The 23,393-nt window shown below is 44.9% G+C and overlaps 1 protein-coding gene across 1 annotated transcript in view; it reads right to left on the bottom strand.

Moving 5' to 3' along the window:
* Positions 1-23,393, bottom strand: part of ENTREP1 (endosomal transmembrane epsin interactor 1) — a 146,648-nt gene that overhangs the window by 90,590 nt on the left and 32,665 nt on the right. Inside the window, exons 2-3 of the mRNA XM_075317836.1 lie at positions 20,834-20,890; positions 13,028-13,138 (exon numbers count right to left, since the gene is read on the bottom strand). Of these exons, the coding sequence (XP_075173951.1) occupies positions 13,028-13,138; positions 20,834-20,890 (168 nt within the window). The remainder of the gene's footprint in view (positions 1-13,027; positions 13,139-20,833; positions 20,891-23,393) is intronic.

Raw genomic sequence — 23,393 nt, 5'->3', positions numbered from 1 at the left:
AAATTGTGACGTGAATTTATATTCAGCCCTCCGAGTCAAGACTTTGTAAAACCACTTTTCTCTGCAATTACTGCTGTAAAGTCTTTTGGGACATGTACCAGATTTGCAAATCTAAGGCTGTTATTTTTGTTGTTCTCCTTTCCAAAATAGATCTAGCTCAATTAGATTGGATGGAGATGTCTGTGATCAGCAACTTTCAAGTCTTATCACAGATTTCAATGGGATTTTGGTCTGAACTTTGACAGGGCCAGTCACACACAAGAATATGCTTTGATCTAAACCAGACCTGGGCAAGGGGCGGCCCATGGGCTGGATTCGGCCCGCCTGCTGTCTGTGACCAGCTGCCCATCTTAGCACAGAGTTGGAGGCGTGGCCTGATCTATGATTTTATGTCTTAGCTCTGCTCTCACAGCTGGGAGCTCTGTATCCTGCAGTGGAGTGATAAGCAGCTGTCACGCCCCCGCACTCTGCCGACCACGCACCCGCTTGATGCCAGTCACGCCCCCTTTGGATGCTGGCCACACTCTCTGGATGCCTTCCATGGTATCTATGCTGCTGGCCACGCCCCTTTTGCTGTCATCCATGTCCCATCTCAATGCTGGACACACACACACTCCTTGGATGCCTTCCTTGTCCCCTCTTGCTGCTCTCTCGATGCTGGCCACGCCCCCTTTGCCTGCCCCTTCAATCCAGGAGCCTCACATGTGACCAGCTCATCTCCACAGCGGCCACTTCAAAAACGTCTGTTCTGCAACTCAGGTAATGTGAACCAGTAGCAGCAGGGTGAGTGCAGTGTGCCTGCAGGAGGGGAGAGCAGTGTGCCTGCAGGAGGGGAGAGCAGGAGAGTCTAGCACTTGTGTTTTCTCAGGTCCCCCCCTGTGCCTGCAATAGAAGAAGCAGACACACAGGGGGGACTCAGAGAAGGCAGCCAGAGGAGCCCTCAGGCTCTGCTGCTGCAGTGCTGCCAGCCTGTGCCCTCAGCGTCCTGCAGGGCTGCCAGCCTGTGCCCTCAGCATCCTGCCAGCCTGTGCCCTCAGCGTCCTCCAGTGCTGCCAGACTGTGCCCTCAGCGTCCTCCAGTGCTGCCAGCCTGTGCCCTCAGCATCCTGCAGTGCTGCCAGCCTGTGCCCTCAGCATCCTGCAGTGCTGCCAGCCTGTGCCCTCAGCATCCTGCAGTGCTGCCAGCCTGTGCCCTCAGCGTCCTGCAGTGCTGCCAGCCTGTGCCCTCAGCGTCCTGCAGTGCTGCCAGCCTGTGCCCTCAGTGTCCTGCAGTGCTGCCAGCCTGTGCCCTCAGCGTCCTGCAGTGCAGCCAGCCTGTGCCCTCAGTGTCCTGCAGTGCTGCCAGTCTGTGCCTTCAGCATCTTCCAGTGCTGAGAGTCTGTGCACTCAGCGTCCCATTATGTATGCTCCACAGGCCACCAGGGTCAGTATATACACTCCACAGGCCCCAGTAATGTGTATGCCCCCAGTTATGTCTATGCTACTTACTGACCTCAGTAATGTGTATGCTTCCACTGACCCCAGTAATGTGTATGCCACCCACTGACCTCAGTAATGTGTATGCCCCCCACTGACCCCAGTAATGTGTATGCCCCACACTGACCCCAGTAATGTCTATGCCACTTACTGACCTCAGTAATGTGTATTCACCCCACTAATCCCAGTAATGTGTATGCCCCCACTGACCTCAGTAATGTGTATGCCCCCCACTGACCCCAGTAATGTGTATGCCCCACACTGACCCCAGTAATGTGTATGCCCCCCACTGACCCCAGTAATGTGTATGCCCCACACTGACCCCAGTAATGTCTATGCCACTTACTGACCTCAGTAATGTGTATTCCCCCCACTAATCCCAGTAATGTGTATGCCCCCACTGACCTCAGTAATGTGTATGCCCCCCACTGACCTCATTAATATGTATGCCCCCCACTGACCGCAGTAATGTGTATGCCCCCCACTGACCTCAGTAATGTGTATGCCCCCCACTGATCCCAGTAATGTGTATGCCCCCCCACTAATCCCAGTAATGTGTATGCCCCCCACTGACCTCAGTAATGTGTATGCCCCCCACTGACCCCAGTAATGTCTATGCCCCCAGTAATGTCTATGCCACTTACTGACCTCAGTAATGTGTATTCACCCCACTAATCCCAGTAATGTGTATGCCCCCACTGACCTCAGTAATGTGTATGCCCCCCACTGACCCCAGTAATGTGTATGCCCCACACTGACCCCAGTAATGTGTATGCCCCCCACTGACCCCAGTAATGTGTATGCCCCACACTGACCCCAGTAATGTCTATGCCACTTACTGACCTCAGTAATGTGTATTCCCCCCACTAATCCCAGTAATGTGTATGCCCCCACTGACCTCAGTAATGTGTATGCCCCCCACTGACCTCATTAATATGTATGCCCCCCACTGACCGCAGTAATGTGTATGCCCCCCACTGACCTCAGTAATGTGTATGCCCCCCACTGATCCCAGTAATGTGTATGCCCCCCCACTAATCCCAGTAATGTGTATGCCCCCCACTGACCTCAGTAATGTGTATGCCCCCCACTGACCCCAGTAATGTCTATGCCCCCAGTAATGTCTATGCCACTTACTGATCCCAGTAATGTGTATGCCCCCACTAATGTATATGCTCCCCACTGACCCCAGTAATGTGTATGCCACCCACTGACCTCAGTAATGTGTATGCCCCCCACTGACCCCAGTAATGTGTATGCCCCACACTGACCCCAGTAATGTCTATGCCACTTACTGACCTCCATATTTTCATTGAATCTTTGTATTGTTAAACTGTTTGTTTATGAAGGGTTAGTAAATATACTATATACAGTAGAACTGAGTTAATTATATTAGTCTGGCCCTCTAAAACCATCCCAATTTCTTATGCGGCCCCATGGGAAAATTGATTGCCCACCCTGTTCTAAACCATCCATTGTAGCTCTGGCAGTCTGTTTTCTGCTGGAAGCAGAACCTACACCCGAGCTTCATGTCTTTGCAGCTTCTAAGAGGTTTTCCTCCAGGATTGCCCTGTATTTAGCTCCATCCATCTTCCCATGTTTTCATGGTGATGCCCAGTGATAGTTTTCCGCCATACATAGCATTTTACATTCAGCACAAAAAGTTCTACTTTGCTCTCATCTTAACTGAGCACCTTCTTCCACATGCTATGAGAGATAGAAAAGAGAGGGAGCGCTTCTGTGAAGCTTCTTACTGACAAGTAAGTAGTGCTATAATGTAATCCACTCACCCGGGTGTGTTGCGCTATAGGCACAACAGTGATGAAAGCATGTAACCACAGGTACAGGATTTTCCCTGTGCGTTGGATAATGATGCTACAACCCGGGATGGTGTCCAGGAGCTAGGGAGCACTATTCAGAGATGATCCGGTGGTACAGGCTGGAGAGGAGGGTCCTGTAATGTGTCACGTAGGTACCAGTGTCCGCTGCTGTGTGGTGAGCACGCAGGGAGCAGAGGTCGATGCCTCACCAACATGCAGTGTCTGATTGCTTCAGCACCACTGCTCACTCACAGATCTTACACATGCTAGCTCTGTCCCCTATATGATTTTTTGCAAACTGCAAATGGGACTTCTTATGGCTTGCTTTTAGAAATGGCTTTTTTGCCGCTTTTTCAAAAAGGCCAGATGTGTGGAGTATACCACTAAGGCTGGAGTCTCACAAGCAAATGTTCTCTCATGTGAAAGAATCGGAACAATGACACTAATGACACTCTGCTCAAACGCTAATCAGAGTTTGAGCTGAGTGTAATTTACGGTGATCCAATTCTCTCACACAGGTGAGGAGAAGATGGAGAACAACAATTCTCCATTGTCTGTGTCCAAGTAAATCGGACTCCACTTGGATGACTTCCGAGTGCAATCTGATTTTTCACATGCACCCATTGACTTGAATGGTTGTGCATGATGTGATACACGCTGACAATTGCATCACGCTGCAAGTGTTTTCTCATGCCGCAACATCATAAGAAAAAATATGCTTACCGGCAATTTTATTCTATGGGTTCTATGGGCCAATGAAGCATCGGATAGCCCTTGTCTATGTTATACGTTTGTGTGAGTGAGCTGTACTATTTCTCCTGTGGACAGATTCTCAAACAAACCTCTGAGGTCTTCAGAGAACAGCTGTAGTTATATTGACAATAAATTACACACAGGTGGGCTCAATTTTCTAATTATGAGACTTCTGGAGGCAGTTGGTCGCTCGGGATTTTGTTTAGGAGTATTAAACTATAGGTGCCTGAGTACAAATGCACGGCACAACCTTCTAATTTATATTTTTAAATATTTAGTAAACTATATATCATTTCCTTTACACTTCACAAATGCCACTTTCTGTTGGTATATCACGTGAAATCCCCCCGAAAAATACATTTAAGTTTGTGGGTGTAACGTGAACAAATGTGGAAAAGCTCACGAGATATAAATAATTTTTCAAGGCTGTGTATGTGGTATGTGTGATAAGTGTGTAATGTGCGGTGTGCAATGGGTGTGTAATGTGTGGTGTGTTTGTCAATGATAAACAGCAGTGTTCCCCAACCAGTGACGCAAGAGTTACATGTTAAAGCCACTTTACACGCTGCGATATCGGTACCGATATCGCTACCGTGGGTACCCGCCCCCATCGGTTGTGCAACATGGGCAAATCGCTGCCCGTGGCGCACAACATCGCCCAGACCCGTCACACTACTTAACTGCCCTGTGACGTCGCTGTGACCGGCGAACTGCCTCCTTTCTAAAGGGGTGGTTCGTTCAGCGTCACAGCGACGTCACAGCAGCGTCACTGAACCGCCGCCCAATAGAAGCGGAAGGGCGGAGATGAGCGGGACGAACATCCCGCCCACCTCCTTCCTTCTGCATTGCGGCTGGGAGGCAGGTAAGGAGAGCTTCCTCGTTACTGTGGTGTCACACGGAGCGATGTGTGCTGCGCAGGAACGAAGAACAACTTAGTTACTGCTGCAGTAACGATATTTGAGAATGGACCCCCATGTCACCGATGAGCGATTTTGCACGTTTTTGCGATGATGCAAAATCGCTCATAGGTGTCAAACGCAACGGCATCGCTAAAGCGACCGGATGTGCGTCACAAATTCCGTGAGCCCAACGAGATCACTTGAGCGATGTCGCAGCGTGTAAAGCCCCCTTTACTCTTGGATCCTTTCCATGTGGCTCCTCACATATTGAAGGCTGCAGATATTATTGTGCAACAGTGACACAGAATATCAGCACTACTAGCTACTAGGATAACTGTCAGTAAACAATGGAGTAAAAGCTGTATGTTTAATAGTTTCCTCTTTTAATTTTAAGATGGGATTAACACCTTTGTCATGTTAAATAGAATCTATCACAAAGACATATCATAATAAACTGTCTACACTAGAGTTAATCGAACCCGCCAAAATCTGGGACCAGCGGATCACTGCCGGATTGAAAAAAAAGTCCGTATCCGCTCCGGATTCCGGTGCCCATATCTCTAAGGGGACCAGAATCCGGAGATTAAAAACGTTTGTGGAGGGTATAGGGGGGGTAGCAGCGTGTGCGGTGTACTCACCCGAGGCTGTGTCATCGCAGAAAACTCTTTCCGGGTCACGCGTTTCCCTTCTGGAGCCAACAATTCAATATTCATTGTTTTACCCGCCCACCGGCGTGTGTAATTGGTTGCAGTTAGATGCGCCCCCACCTTGAGTGTCAGCTGACTGTAACCAATCACAGGTGGCAGGATCACCGGTGGGCGGGGAAAGCAGTGCAAGCGTCTGCGGGTCAGTATGGTGAATGTGCATGTGTTTCTGAAACACATGCACGCTCCTGTCAGAAGTGTGTGCGGCTGTAACGGTTATGCGGCTTTTTTTTATTATTTAAATAAATTTAAAAAAAAACGACGTGCGGTCCTTCCTAATTTTGATACCCAGCCAAGATAAAGCCGGCTGGGGGGTTGGTATTCTCAGCCCGCAGCCATCCGCTATTGCCGCATCTATTAGATGTGACAATCCCGCTGCTTTACCGTCTCTTCCCGTTGGCCTGGAGCGGTGCCAATCGGACAGCTGCTACTAAACCCTAGGTTAGTGATAGCACAGGTGTCTATGAGATACCTGCATCACAGTGACCTGTAAATGAAAGTAAATAAACACAGACACAGAGAAAAATCCTTTATTTGGAATAAAATACAAAACACGCACCCTCCTTCACCTCTTTATTAAGCCCCAACACCCTGCAGGTCCGGAGTAATCCACACGAGGTCCCATGCTGCTTCATCTCTGCTACATAACACAGCCAGCGGCCATACAGGACGACCGATGGCTGTATAGACAGTGACTGAGCCGCGATGACTGCATGGCAGGCAGACACTGTCATGGGCTGGGGGTGCATCGGCCTGCAACCTATCACAGAGGAGAGGACGGCTGGTGGGCGGGGAAAACACGGAAAGCTGTGTGTATACGATGCACAGTACAGTAAGTGAATGCGTGACCTGGAAGCAGTGTGCCGCCATGACACCGAGTCTCAGTAAGTATGAAAGGCTGTTTTATTTCTGTTTTTCTTTAGTTTTCAATTATTTTCCCCAGTGCCAGATCCGGATCGTGCACCCGGAATCCCGGATCCGGGTTTGGCACCCAGCATCTCTGAAACTGCGCAGATCCGGACTTTTACAGTCCGGATCCGCTCAGACCTAGTCTACACGGGTGCGTAGTTCATAGTAAGTTAAAAAGTAACCATCATTATAACTTTTAATTCATAAATCAATAGTACACATGAAAATAAGCAATTTTGTAATATATCTTATCAGAGAAATCTGCTTCTTTCTCTGTCTGGAGTAATCTTTCTCTCGCAGTTCATTACTAACATCCATATTCAGTGAAGACACATATTCAAATGACTGAGATAGGAAATGGCAGTTGGTGAACATATTCTATGGAGGGGGACACGCTAGAGGTTGACACAGACATTCTGCTGTAATTTATCCTGAAACAACAGTTACACTTCTTCATATCACTTTATAAGCATCAACTGACATTTCAGTAATGGGAAAATCTGTATTTGTTGAACACCCATTTTACCTGTGAATTGAGAATGTATGATCAGTTCAGAAGAAGGATAAGAAGATATCTCTAATAAGATAAATTACAAAATTTAATTTTCACATGTACTCTTGATTAGAAAAAAAAAAGTTAAAACAACAGTTACTCTTTAATAGAACAGTACCTTGATATCTACGATCTGATGTGTTTATACAACAAAATCCATATTTTTTAAGATGTACTGTAGATGAGATGTTATGATCTATGGGCCGGACATACATCTCCAACAGAATCTGCCTCTAGAGCTTGCTTTAAATGAAATGGGGAGGTACCAGTGTGAGACATGTAAATCAATAGAGCAGGCTGTCAGTCTTTACAAGTGTCATAGCACTCTGGTAACGCCCCTTTTATTTAAAACAATCTCTGGAGGCAGGAGATCTGTGTTGGCCCGTAGATCTTAACAGCTCATTTACATAACAAGTTAAGGGTGCTTTACACGCTGCGACATCGCTAACGATATATCGTCGGGGTCACGTCGTTAGTGACGCACATCCTGCGCTGTTAGCAACATCGCAGCGTGTGACACCAAGGAGCGAAGATCAACGATCGCAAAAACGTCCAAAATCGTTGATCGTTGACACGTTGCTCCTTTTCATAATGTCGTTACTGCTGGAGGTACAATGTTGTTCGTCGTTCCTGCGGCACCACACATTGCGGAAGGAAGAAGGTGGGCGGGAAGTTACGTCCCGCTCATCTCCACCCCTCCGCTTCTATTGGGCGGCCGCTTAGTGACGCCGCAGTGACGCCGAACGCACCTCCCCCTTGAGGGAGGGATTGTTCGGCGGTCACATCGACGTCGCTGAAAAGGTATGTGCGTGTGACGCTGCCGTAGCGATAATGTTCGCTACGGCAGCGATCACCAAAAGTCGCACGAACGACGGGGGCGGGTGCTATTGCGCACAAAATCGCTACCTATCGCTAGCAATGTCGCAGCGTGTAAAGCACCCTTAAGACTGTCTCTGGAATATGTCATTGTATCAACAATTTAAAGGTATTTTATTTAACTTTCTATGACCTGCATGGCCATTTAGATGGCTTTGGAGGGTTGATCCTACTGACAGATGCCTACACAACCTACAAACAGACCTTTGATAATATATACACACATTGAATACAATATGTTCACTTCTTAAAGTCTTTTAAAAAAAATCAATATGATCTTGTGATTGAAATCACTGATCTGCAGGTCTTTACTGGAATGTCTGGTTTCCTTCTCTCACTGCTGTCTTTCAGCATTGAGAAATGTCTGTGTAATGCCTAACAGTAATCAGAGTCCGCTGTGTATTATGTTTCTCCCATAATCCTAAAACTACAGCCATATAATTTTTCCTAGACTGTGTGTGTGAGATAAACCTAGGAAAATATAGGGAGGATCCATTACAAGCACTCTTAGAGGAAGGAGAGCTGTCAGGGAGTGAATATATTCCATTAAGAAAGTACGCTGTGGATTATTAATGGCACAGAGTGTTTTGAAGAGTAAGTAACTAGACTAAGCACTGGAAAATACAAGAATATATTGCACACAGCGTACTTTCTAAAACAACAAAAATATGCTCATAAATTATTTTGTAACTACGGGTCCAGTATACTTTGAGAAAAAAATACAAAGAGAAAAACTATCATCACTGCTTTTTGAAGGGTACCTGTCAGGTTAAAAAAAGCTTTGAGGCTATGTGCGCACTGGAAAATGGAATGTTCTCAAGAAAATTCCGCAGGCATTGAAAGATTACCGCACCCGCGGTAAAAAACCGCGGCAAACCGCACCCGAAAATCGCATGCGGTTTGCTGCGGTTTTACCGCGGTATTGTTCGCGGTATTGCCGCGGTTTTGACGCGTGCGGGTTGGTACATGTGTTTTATTGCATTCAATGCAATAAAGCACATTGGAAAAAAAAAAAATAATTTCTTTCTGAGATAGATAGTAGATAGATAGATAAATAGACAGATAGAAGAATAGATAGAGGGATAGATAGACAGATCGCTGCATTTCTCACGGTCGGTAGTGAGTTCACATTACCGGCCGTGGGAAATGCCCTGTAATTACCTCTGCTGTCTCGCTGCGAGGCTGCATTCAGCGCTGTGTGTCAGTCGCGGCTGGATGCAAGCATTGCAGGACGTGGATTACGCCGCAGCTTTGTTTTGGGAGGGGTTAATAAAAGGGTGAATGAGGCTTATTTGTGTTTTATTTAAAATAAAGGATTTTTCGGTGTGTATTTTTTCACTTTACTTACGGGTTGATCATGTCAGTTGTCTCAGACGCTGCAATGATCAAGCCTGGACTTAGTGGCGGCGATCAGCTGCCATTAACTCCTTATATTACCCTGATCGCCACCGCATCACGGCATCTGGAAGAGCCGGGGACATTCCAGGACTGCCGCATAATGGATGCGACAGTCCCGGGGCAGCTGCGGCTGATATTCTCGGCTACGGGAAGGGGAGGGAGGTGGGGGACATTAACCCTGCCCCTCGCCCTCCCCAGCCTGAGAATACCGGGCCGCCACTGTGTGCTTACCTCGGCTGGAAGGTAAAAATACAGCGGAGCCCACGTGTTTTTTTTTCTATATGTTCGTTTGCTTTCTATGTGTATTCTCTATGTCTGTGTGTGATGTGTGTGTGCTATGTCTGTGTCTGTGATCTGTGTGTGTTTACTCTCAGCTCCGCTTCCTCTTCCTGTCATAATGACATCACTTCCCTGCAAACCGCAGGGCAGCGATGAACATTACCGCAGGTAAACCGCGAAATACCGGAGGGAATAACGCAGGAATACGCAATGAACCGCACAGAATTTGCTGCCTGCATTATTCCCTGCGGGATTTCACGATTACATGACAGTCAATGGAGTGAAATGCCGCAGCGACGTGCGGAAATGAAGTGACATGCAATTGTTTTTGCTGCGGGAATCCCGCAGCAAAACATGCAGCTGTCAAAATCCGCATAGTGCGCACAGCATTTTTTTTTCCCATAGGTTTTGCTGGTGATTCACTGCAGAGATGTTATGAACATTTTCTGCAGCGAAACATGCGGCAAAAAACCGGCAAGAGCGCCTAAGACTCCAGGAACTGTGGGACGCCTGTGGAAGTCTGAAACCAAGGCTCACAGGACTCAGCACAAGGCAGGGTGCAGACCCTAAGGCAGTGGGACATTTTATGGTCAGCTGTTAACTCTGCCGGGCGAGAAGATCTCCAGGATCCATCGCCAACCCAAAAAGTCTGAAGCACCAGAAACAAAGAGGGGACCGGGGAATGAACCCCTTATATAGTCCAAGCTGCCTGTTTTAGGACCAAGACTGAAGAGAAGGGACTCTAAAGTAGCTCCAGGCCACGGGAGTCCGACCACAACAAGTGTGCACGGAGGACAGCCAACCCAGGTCACAGCTGGCACGGAGAACAAGGGGAGTGGGAACACCTGCAACCGGCACCAGTGGGTCCAAGTACCACAAGTAAAAGCAAGGCAAGTTGAAACTGCAATACTGGTGTGGACTGTTTATTATCGCCCCGTGCACTCACACAGATGGTTCCCCACTACAATCCCCATCATTCACTGCTGGGGCCTGTCCCTGCATGCGGAGGGCACAAACACGTAAGCTGCACCACTTCATCAGCCCCAGCAGCGGTGGCCCCAATAACCTGGCCGCATACAGCAAGTGGCGTAGTCAAGAACTCTTTTATTTTTATTTTATTTTCCCTTTCCTTTTTATTTTTCACCCCTTTTTAATCGGGCCGACCCCCAGGATCACGGAACTGGGCATCGGTCGCGACCACGACTCCCCTGAGTGTCACACACGCCCCGGACCGAGTACCCCACAGCCCTGGGGCGTCACACTCAGATCACAGAACCATCACACATCTCTCACCCTCGAGAGACACTCGTGACAGATAATGACTGGTTTGGCTGATAATCTAATATGTATGGTGACCTCAACTCTCTCCCCTGGCATATTATATTGGGGAAAATAGGGATTCGGAATGACTGATTTCGGATTGTCATTCCTTTTGTTCTCTAAAGGCCGCTTTACACGCAACGACATGTCGCTGGGGTCACGGAATTCATGACACACATCCGGCCTCGTTAGCGATGTCGTTGCGTGTGACACTTACGAGCGACCGCTAACGATCCCAAATATTCACCAAATTGTTGATTGTTGACACGTTGTTTATTTTCAAAATATCGTTGCTCATTTGGGACGCAGGTTGTTCGTCGTTCCTGGGGCAGCACACATCGCTACGTGTGACACCTCGGGAACGACGAACAAAAGCGTTCCTGCGTCCTCCGGCAACGAGGTGGGAGTGACGTTAATGCGGCTGCTCTCCGCCCCTCCGCTTCTATTAGTGGCCTGCTGCGTGACGTCGCTGTGACGCCGCACGAACCGCCCTCTTAAAAAAAGAGGTTGTTTGCCGGGGACAGCGATGTCGTTAGGAAGGTAAGTTGGTGTGATGCGTACCGGTGATATTGTTCGCCACGGGCAGCGATTTGCCCGTGACACACAAACGACGGGGGAGGGTGCGATCGCTAGCGATGTCGCTGCATGTAAAGCACCCTTAAAAGATTCTGCCAGAGGTTTCTGACAACGTCTCTCATACAGAACACAGGAGCGTTCCTGTGAATGGGAGAGATGGAACAGTCGGCAGACCCATTGTCCTGCTATCTAAGCTGCCTAAGGTTTTATGTTCATTTGCTGTAAAATAAGATGCAATATACTGCTCCTCGTAAGCAGCCATTTCACGGAAGGGAGAGGATGACTGATGTATTCTCAACAACACACATATTTCCAACACTCATAAACACCAGATAGACTACCATATATATTTACAAATGATATTACTACCTTCCTTCATACAAATGGCTTTTCTGTTCCACAGAAGTATGGTTGAGCTGCCATTTAAAAGGTTAATTCTGAGGCTGTGTGTTCCCAAGGATCTGTGCTGGAGGAAGTTAATTTACTCAATGTGTAATTCTGATGTGAGTCATCACAGTATTACAAAGAAAACATCTAATGGACAACAGCAGATAGGCATCAATGAGAAGGACACAATGCAATGTTTCATCACAGGATGAGGATCAGTAGAGTATTTACATTAGGAGTCTGAGTAGGGAAACTATAATTTGTTTACCGCTGACAAACCTAATTGCCATAATTAGAGTTGTCAATTCTGGTTGTCATTAAAACATGACACCACATTAGAAAACTAACTGATAAGTAGGCTACAAAACCTATAAGACCTAAGCCATACGGCATGAATATCGGTGCGAGTGGAGTGCGATAAAACATCGCATTCGACTCGGACCAAAATTAACCTATGTCCCAGCACCCATGAGCGATTATTTTCTCAGCCAGACCGAGAAAACAATTGCAGCATGCTGCGACAGTAATGCGATCCTGTTTTTTCTCGCACCCATTCAAGTCTATGGGGCAAGAGCAAAACCGTAAGTGCAGGGCGAGAATGGCAATAGCCGACTACGGATGAGAGAGGGAGATAAATCCCTCACCTCCGGAGCACCGGCCTGCCCCTCCTCAGTGCCGGCCTGCCCCCCGCAGCTGAGGTCCACTCGCACGATCGGACCTCAGTCGCAGGGACACTCGCATGACACTCGGCTCTGCTGTACTGCCAGTGTGAGCAGAGTGTCATGCGAGGGGATCGCAGTAATCCCAGTGTGGTCCCAGCCAAACAATCATTCACACTTTTTTTCCTCCATTATCCAGATCAGATGCGTGCCCTTTTTAGACCCTTCTGGCGGTGGACAGGTGTCTACACGTCCTGCTCTTTTAGAGATGCTCTCACCCGGTCATTTAATCATGTAAATTGTCTACAATGTCTATGTATTTTGACTTCTCTAATAGTAAAGTGCTATTCATAAAGAAGATAGAAAGGGTCATACATACAAGGAAGATAGAGGGCTCATAGATAATAAGCAGCACTTACCAAATGACAGCTGGGTACACTGGACACAAACTGAGCACCTTGGCATCCTAATATGAAACCAGCCAGGTTCAGCAGTACACAGACCACCGACAGCATGACAAAAAGGTTTACCTTAAGAGTAGAAGAAAAAAAAGACATATGTTATATAGTTAGGTTATGTTCACAGGCACTAATTATCGCCATCAAAACAATGGAAAATGTGATGACACGCCATTATAATTCAATAGGGTTCTATTGGTTGCCATTGTCATCTGTCTTATAACTCATTTGGTGGAGTCATGAACAAAAGCCACATACTGTATGTGAACAGAGCCTTAAGGCCCCGTCACACTAAGCAACATCGCTAGCAACATCGCTGCTAACGAACAACTTTTGTGACGTTGCTAGCGATGTTGCTGTGTGTGACATCCAGCAACAACCTGGCCCCTGCTGTGAGGTCGTTGGTTGTTGCTGAATGGCCTGGACCATTTTTTAGTTGTTGCTGTCCCGCTGTGAAGCACAGATCGCTGTGTGTGACAGCGAGACAGCAACAACTAAATGTGCAGGCAGCAGGAGCCGGCTTCTGCAGACACTGGTAACCAATGTAAACATCGAGTAACCAAGAAGCCCTGTCCTTGGTTACCCGATATTTACCTTCGTTACCAGCCTCCGCCGCTCTCACTGTCAGTGCCGGCTCCTGCTCCTTGCACGTGTAGCAGAGTACACATCGGGTAATTAACCCGATGTGTACTGTAGCTAGGAGAGCAGGGAGCCAGTGCTAAGCAGTGTGCACGGCTCCCTACTGTCTGCACATGTAGCTGCAGCACACATCAGGTAATTAACCCAATGTGTGCTGTAACTAGGAGAGCAGGGAGCCAGCGCTAAGCAGTGTGCGCTGCTCCCTGCTCTCTGCACGTGTAGCTGCGTGCGCTGGTAACCAAGGTAAATATCGGGTTGGTTACCCAATATTTACCTTAGTTACGAAGCACAGCATCGCTTCAGTGCGTCGCTGCTGGCTGGGGGCTGGTCACTGGTTGCTGGTGACAGCTCACCAGCAACCCGTGTAGCAATGCTCCAGCGATCCCTGCCAGGTCAGGTTGCTGGTGGGATCGCTGGAGCGTCTGACTGTGTGACATCTCACCAGCAACCTCCTAGCAACTTACCGGCGATCCCTATCAGGTTGTATCGTTGTTGGGATCGCTGGTAAGTTGTTTAGTGTGACGGTACCTTTACACTTGATTATTATAAGCCCCTAACGCTAACCAGCTAGTGTGGTGTTTAATAATGTAAAAGGATCCTTAAAGGGTTATTCCCATCTCAAAGATCCTAACACAATATGTAGTAGGTGTAATAATAATAATATTAGCACATATCTCCAATTAGAAATGTAGTATAGTTCTCCTGATTCACTATATCGCTTATCTCATGTTCAGGGCATTGCAGGACCTCGGGTATCCATAGTTACGACAACAGATATAGTTCCAGTTTGTTCATTATTCATGGTCATAACCATGGATACCGAAGGTCCTGCAATGCCCTGCACATTAGGTAAGTGACATAGTGAATCAGAAGAACTATGCTACATTTCTAAGTGGAGATATTTTCTAATATTATTACTATTACATCAACTACATATTTGGATAGGATTTTGGAGATGGGAATACCCCTTTAAGCCTTCAAAAGTTTATGTAATTTTAAATGATTTTGTACCTTGCAGTATTGATGAGGAGTCTTTAAAGGGCTTGTCTATTACTAGGATACTGATGACCTATCCAAAGGATCCATAATGTTACCAGCTCTTATAGCGGTCTGATAAAACCATTATACAAAGTGGAACACTACCGGTCAGTCACACTGTTTAGTGGCTACTTTCTGGTACTGAAGATTAGCTCCTATTCAAATGGATAAAAGAAAAATTTCTGAAAATAAAAAAAAAAAAAAGAACAAACAAAAACTGAAATCTTATAATTTTTTCTCACTGGCCACTAAGCCTAATACTGCATTCAGACTTCCTTTTCTGTACAGAATTTTTTTCTGCAGTCTCATTATCGTCAGAGACAGGATTATAATGAATGTTAACACTGCTAGAAACAATAAATAACATAGGATCCACCATTACCAATAGGTGATGTCACAGCTCACAACTTCCCTACACTACTGCTGTAAAGCAGATCTATGAACTAGAGTTAATGGGTTAGAGAAAAGCAGGAGCTTTGGCAACATGGCTGTCATCGTAATAATGTGCAGAAAATACAAGCAAAACAATCTGCAATCAAAAAATAAACTTGCAGATTGGAAGAAAAAATAAAGTTCACCATCTGGTTTTAATTAGTAAAATTAGGTAATATGTTAACACAAAATTAGTCAAAAGGGGTATTCCCATCTCCAATATCCTATATCCTATCCCAATATGTAGTAAGTGTAGTAATGAGAATATTAGCTAATACCTCCAAATATAAATGTAGTAAAGTTCTTCTGAAAAGCTATGTGACTTACCTCATGTGCAGGGCATTACAGTAGCTTAAGTATCCATGGTTACAGCATATAAGGATAGTTAAATTCTAGTGGTCGTAACCTAGGATACCTAAGCTGCAATGCCCTGCACATGAGGGAAGTTTATCAGGTGCACTATACTACATTTCTAACTGAAGGTATTTGGTAACATTTTTATTATTATACCTACTACATATTGATATAGGCTCTTGGAGATTTGAACACCCCTTTAAGTTCAGCTGTTTTTGTCTCTGAACCAGTTTGGCTGTAGAACATTGTAATCTGCAATCTTCATACAAATCTACCAAAATATCTCATAAATTATTCGGATTATCCAGAATCATTCATGTATATCAATATATGGTACACTTTTCTTAGTTAATGCCTATTATCCATTGTGTAAGAAAGAGTATATTAGGCTTATCGCTCACTGATCTGCTGCACATGCAGACCTATCCTACAATCTCAGATGAAAGAACATAATATCATTAGAGAGTCTGAACTTTGTCAGGCCTCCGTCACACGTTCGTGCCTCCGGTACGTGTTTGGCAGTTTTCTCACGTACTGGAGGCACGTACACACGTGGACCTATGTATTACTAATGATATGGTTTGGACACACGTAAGTATTTTGGAACGGAACGAGTGTCCGTTCTGTACTTACGTGTGTCCGTGTGTTTCTCACGCCGACATGTCCATTTTTCTCCGGCATCGCGGGTGTCACACGTCCCGCACCCGTACCACACGGATATAGTGTGGATGTGGTCCCGTGTGACACGCGCCGGAGAAACACGTGTCATTATTTTAAAATAAAAAAAACACATACTCACCTCCAGAATTTTCCGCTGCAAACAGTTGCTGCCGGCCGGCGCTCATTATGAGCGTGTTAAGGAGGTGGGCGTGATGTCACAGGCGCTAATCTCCGCCCCTCCGCTTGGCCGGAAGCAGCATCAGCGGGGAGTGGGAGTGGGTGGAGCCGAAGATCAGTACCCTGGACAGCAGCAAGGACCACGTGAGTATTCAAATTACAGGTTCTCTGTATCGCAGATAGCACACGTACAACACATGTGGACCGCACGTACCGGAGACACGTACTTACCAAACGCAACACGCAGGCAAAATACATGTTTCGCGGCATGTGCGTGATTTTCACGTATGTGTGAGAGAGGCCTTAAAGCTATTGCTGAGTTTTCAGGGCAGAAACTGTGTGGAGCCTCAAAGTTTTTGAGATGTTATGAGATTTGGAGGGTTTCTGCTTAATTTCTGCTTGAAAGACTAATAAAAAATAAATAATTAAATAAATCAGTGTGCACATAGCCTATGGGTATGTTCACTCATACCTTTGCAGTGTTTTTTTCTTGCACCCAATACCTTCCCTATTGGTATGAAAAATGCTGCATACAAACTAGTTGCGTTTACATGTGTTTTTTGCTGCGTTTCTTGGTGCATTTTTTCTGCCAGAAGGTGCAGATTTGATGCAGAAAATGTCTGCATCAAATACTCAGTGTGCGCACATAGCCTAAGGCTATCTGCCCACGTTGCTTTTTGTGTGTTTCTTTTCTGCACATAAAAAACAATCATGTTTTGGCAGGAAAAATGCAGCAGAAAAAACATGCATTTTTTATTGCATTTGCACGTTTTTTCATGTGTTTTTTCCTCCTTTTTTAGTCATGGCGATTGCGGGGGTTCCTGTGCTGTACCCTCTGATGTTAAAGCTGGGAACCAACACTCACTGCCAGGACCAGTGCCCGCACCGCTCCCAGCAGATTAACCCTCTAAATGCTGCGATCACAACATTCAGGAGGCAGGGAGAGGAATCGCTTACCTCTCCCTGGCCATGGGGTCCCTATAATGTGATCATAGGGATTCGATTGCTGCCATGGTAACCCTGGGTCGTCACCATGACGACCCCAGACTACTGAACTATGAAAAGCCTCACACACCATGCTGTATGCACGGTGTGTGAGGTGAACTGTTGTGCTATAATCTGCTCTAGTGATAAAGCATTGCACGGGATATGGAAATGCAGGAAATAAATGCAGAAACAATTGACACGCTGCTTCTTTTTCAGCAGCAAAATCTGCAAAGAAAAAAAGAAGCAGCGTGTGCACAGCAAGTCAGGATTCTCATAGACTTTACTGGGATGCTTTTTCCTTGCTTTTATTGATTAAAATAAGGAGGACAACCGCACAAAAAAAATGCAAAAAAAGGCCACGTGGACACATAGCCTAAGGTTACAAATACACGTAGAAAGAAAATGCAGCATATGCATGAGATTTCAGAAATCTCATTGATTTTTGTGGCACTCTGAAATGCTGCACATTTTACGCACTAAATACATTGTGTAAAATATGCGGGAAAAGTGCTGCAATTACGCCACATACAGGTGCATCTCAATAAATTAGAATATCATCAAAAAGTTAACGCATACTGTATTTTTCGGACCATAGGACGCACTTTTTTTCCTCCAAATTTGGGAGGAAAGTGTGGGGTGCGTCTTATGGTCTGAAGCTGCGGGGTAGGGAGCTGTGGGGAGTCAGCGCTATGCAGTGGGATCACAGGAGGCAGGGAGGGTCGCTGCTACAGGAAGCCGGCGCTGGAGAAACCACGTGTGCCCGCTGCTTAAAGTAAAGGAATATTCATTAGCTGCTCCCCGCCCACCTCTCTCTGCAGTCAGCGGGGGTGAGGAGCAGCTAATGAATACTTGTTTAATGTAAACAGCGGTCACACGTGGGAGCTCCAGATGCCGGCTTCCTGCAGCGGCTGGGGAGACTGTGTGTCCGCTGTTTAGGAGGCAGGGATCAGGGTGCCGCTGCAGTTATGTCTGGCCCGGGGGAACTGCAGATCGGCATACCTCCACAGCACAGCCGCAGTCTCTGTGCTGAGGGATCAAATTACTTTCACTTTGTTCCTGCCTCTGCTCTAGAAGCGAAGTCTCTCGTAACAGCAGGACCTGCAGTGATGTAATGAAGAGGGATGGGCCAGAGCAGCACAGTGCCCCGCCTCTTCATTACATCACTGCAGGTCCTTGAGATATGGGAGACTGTTTGTAATGCCAGGATCAAACTGAAGCATGGTGAGCAGCACATCAGTACAAGTAAGGCAATAAATAATATAGTATAAAGGTATTACTGTATACCTGGATGGGGTTGGATCATATATATACACACACACACACACACACAGTATATAACTATATATACACACACACACAGTATATAACTATATACACACACACACACACACACTATATAACTAGATATATACACACAGTATATAACTAATATTATATATATTTATATACCTATATACACACACACACACCAGATTGGAGGATCACACATATAATGATGGGGAGCATACATATTCCACGATGGGGGCCATATATACCTGGAAGGTACCCAGAATGGGGGATATGAGGACAGAATTTGGGGATATTATTACCTCAGTAACACTGTCAGCAGTAAAATAACAGTGTGTCATGACCACATTCTTTTACTTTAATTTTTTTTTCTATTTTTTCCTCCTCTAAAACAAGGGTGCGTCTTATAGTCCGAAAAATACGGTATATTATATAGTCATTATAAACAGAGTGATCTGCTTCAAGTGTTTATTTCTGTGAATGTTCATGATTATGGCTTACAGCCAATGAAAACCCAAAAGCCATTATCTCAGAAAATTAGAATATTATGTAAGACCCACTGAAAAAAATGATTTTAAACTCTGAAATGTTGGCTTACTGAAATGTATGTACAGTAAATGCACTCAATACTTGGTACTCCTTTTGCATGAAATACTGCATCAATGCGGCATGGCATGGAGGCGATCAGCCTGTGGCACTGCTGAGGTGTTTTGGAAGCCCAGGTTGCTTTGATAGCACCCTTTAGCTCATCTGCATTGTTGGGTCTGGTGTCTCTCATCTTCCTCTTGACAATACCGCATAGATTCTCTACGGGGTTTATGTCAGGCGAGTTTGCTGGCCAATCAAGCACAGTGATACTGTGGTTATTAAACCAGGTATTAGTACTTTTGGTAGTGTGGACAAGTGCCAAGTCCAGCTGGAAAATGAAATTTCCATCTCCAAAAAGCTTGTCGGCAGAGGGAAGCATGAAGTGCTCTAAAATTTCCTGGAAGATGGCTGCACTGACTTTGGTCTTGATAAAACACAGTGGACTTACACCAGCAGATGACATGGCTCCCCAAACCATCACTGATTGTTGAAACTTCCCACTACACCTCAAGCAGCTTGGATTGTGGCCTCTCCACTCTTCCTCCACACTCTGGGACCTTGATTTCCAAATGAAATGCAAAATTTCCGTTCATCTGAAAACAACACCTTGGACCACTGAGCAACAGTCCACTTCTTTTTCTCCTTGGCCCAGGTAAGACTCTTCTGGCATTGTTTATTGGTCATGAGTGGCTTGACACAAGAAATGTGACACTTGTAGACCATGTCCTGGATACGTCTGTGTGTGGTGGCTCTTGAAGCACTGACTTCAGCAGCAGTCCACTTCTTGTGAATCTCAGCCAAATTTTTGGAAGGACTTTTTTTTAACAATCCTATCGAGGCTGCGATTATCCTGGTTGCTTGTGCACCTTTTTCTACCACAATTTTTCCTTCCACTCAACTTTCCATTAATATGCTTGGATACAGCGCTCTGTGAACAACCAGCTTCTTTAGCAATGATCTTTTGTGTCTTACCCTCCTTGTGCAGTGTGTCAATGACTGCCTTCAGGACATCTGTCAGGTTAGCAGTCTTTCCCGTGAATGTGTAGTCTACTGAACCAGACTAAGGGAAAATTTTAAGCGATTAGGAAGCTTTTGCAAGTATTTTGTGGTAATTATTTTAATTTTCTGTGATAACGACTTTTGGGTTTTCATTGGCTGTAGCCATAATCATCAACATTAAAAGAAATAAACACTAGAAATAGATCACTCTGTGTGTAATGACTCTATATAATATATGTGTTTCCCTTTTTGTATTGAATTACTGAAATAAATTAACTTTTTGATGATATTCTAATTTATTGAGATGCACCTGTATGTACATACCGTATGACATAATTTATGTAAAAAAAAAACCTGAAAAAACCCAAACATTTTCTGATCTTCTGGAGCTCTTAACCCTCTAAAATAAATGTACTAAAAGAGAAACAATGTACCTCCAAAGCATACTATATACTGGAGCAGTATATTCCAAACATTTATTTCTTTTCAGCAATAAAACGTTTTAATAGCTGGTGAATTCCTTCTTCTGAAATCTACCACAGAGGAATCTAAAGAACTAATTCCTAATCTGAGAAGTTTATTCTGCCAGTGACATATTTTACTTACCAGAAGGACCATGGGCTTTTTCCATGTAGTTAATCCTATAATACCAGACAGAATTACCTACAAAAAAAAAAAAAAAAAAAAAAAAAATCAGACCAAAATTAACGTGAGTAATTTTTTAATGTTAGTTTTGTATGATCTTTTATGGTGTTAAGGTAAGGGGATTTTTAGACGGACCAAAACCTGGTCTGATAAGACCTCTAATGGGTAAACCTCTACCACTCGGTGGTCCTTTATTAGCCTGTTTACACAGGCAGACCAGAGGAAAGAATGGACACTGAATGATCTCTACTAGATTGATCAGTGTGCATAGACTGCCATTTTATTCATTTATATAGCGCTATTAATTCCACAGCACTTTACATACATTGGCAACACGGTCCCAATTGGGGCTCACAATCTAAATTCCCTATCAGTATGTCTTTGGAGTGTGGGAGGAAACCCACGAAAACACGGGGTGAACATACAAACTCCTTGCAGATGGTGTCCTTGGTGGGATTTGAACCCAGGACTCCAGCGCTGCAAGACTGCAGTGCTAACCACTGAGCCACCGTGCCGTCCTAACATAACAGCTTACTACCAAGAATGAAGATCTTTTGCATTGCCCAAAAATAATTTCATCCAGTGAGCAGCGTTTTGCTTATTTATCAGGTGATCAGCAGTTTGTTTATACTTCAAAATAATAGTGAAAAGGCATCTTTAAGAACCCTCGTTCACAATTATTTTTAAGTGGGAATGAAGATTAAAGGGAATCTCAGCAGATTTTTGCTATGTAATCTAAAGCCAGCAGGATGTAGGTGATAAAACACTGAATTAAGGGATGTGTCACTTATTAGGCTGTGTGCTGTTGTTTCCACATAATGAATGTTTTATCAACATAAGATAATCACTGCCAGGACTACAGTGCATGGGAGCCTTGATCCAACCACGCTCCCTCCACCGATAAGCAGCTCACTGTCAAGCAACAATTGTGTTGTGGCTAGTTTTAGCTCTGAGCTCTGCCACTTTAAAATCTCTGATTATGTCACAACTGCTGCACCCAGTAAACTAAGCATTGGAATCAGGCTCTCTTTTTCTACGTAGATTATGCTGCTCTCAGATGAGGTACAAAAAACCTGGTGACAGATTCCCTTTAAGCCATGGGTGAAGAACAAAGAATGAATGGTCTTAATATTCTTTTTCTTATTTATTCCTTTAATGTCTTCATTGAAGAGGTTTTCAGGGATTCTGAGAAAGATGGTTGCTTTCATGCAAAAATAGTATCATACCTGTAGCACAGCCCTATTAATTTATAAGTGTATGCTCATCTTCAAATGTTATGGCATATTGCTTGTATCTGTTATCACGATTTGATTATTTGATGTTTGATCCTGGGAACCCCCACTAAACTTGAGAATGAAGGGGCTGCAGCAGTTACATGGTAGCATAAAGCCCACTATAACCAATTAACTTACCATTAATAAAGAATAAATACTCAGACACATGACATTTGGATAAAAATGGCCGTGGTGTTTTATTATTGGTAACTTGATAAATTAAATTCACCATATTATTAAAATTAAATAACCATAAAATTCCATAAATACCACCATAAAGTACCATTAACCACTTATAAAACCACAATCCACCCAACATAGTTGGGCGATTTTTTCCCAAACGGCCGAGTATTAACAATACGAGGCCCCCCCAAACACCGCAGCCATTTTTCTATCATATTCTGGATACCCACATTAAAAATGTCCAGACCAACGTCAGAGAGATGTACTCCATCTGGCCTGTACAGGCCAACCGTAAAACCTTCCAGATCACTATGGCGATATGAGAAGTCGCCCAAACTAACAAAAAATTTTGCCATGTCGCGATTGACACGTTTCCTTATTTTTTCCAAAAAGGCAAGCTGGCCATTCCAGACCAGTCTCGGTACAATTTCAGAAAAAAATCAATGCTGAATAAGGAAAAAGATTCTTTATGAGCGCAAAATCGCTGCGGAAATTAGATAACAAGTCCAATGTCTTTATTTTACCCAAGTCATTCCCTCCAATGTGTAAAATTATAAGGTCAGGATACGGGTGAGTCAACAGCATACCTTTTAAGGTGCCAACTAAATTAGAAAAATTTAGCCCTCTTATACCGTACCAAAAAACATTTATCAGATCATACTGAAAAGATAAGTTCTCTGTGTAACGTCTACAAGCCGCTCTCCTCTGCGCCCAGTGTATAAACGAATGGCCTACAAGCCAAATCACCATTGGGCCTAGAATTGGAGAGAGACAGAATAAATTAATTATAATAAATTAGGGCGTATATACAACTGATAGCGTTTTGACGCCCATCTACCAATTTTACCAATTCTTTTCCCTTTGAGGCCAGCTCTTGCTGCCTCGGTTGCCGCCCCGATCCGAAAAGAATGTGATGAGAAGTTGGAGCTATCTAGCTGCAACTTAACCATACATTTTTTTAATATTGCATTAAATTGAAACTTAGTGGCAGGCGAACCGTCTACATGTAAAAACAACAAACCCGGGGTATCCCCCCGTACAGTAAGCCATTGACATAAATTAGT

The sequence above is a fragment of the Anomaloglossus baeobatrachus genome, chromosome 1, assembly GCF_048569485.1.
Source record: "Anomaloglossus baeobatrachus isolate aAnoBae1 chromosome 1, aAnoBae1.hap1, whole genome shotgun sequence".
NCBI classification, from domain to species: Eukaryota; Metazoa; Chordata; class Amphibia; order Anura; family Aromobatidae; genus Anomaloglossus; species Anomaloglossus baeobatrachus.
This window is presented reverse-complemented; position numbering and strand designations above follow the sequence as displayed.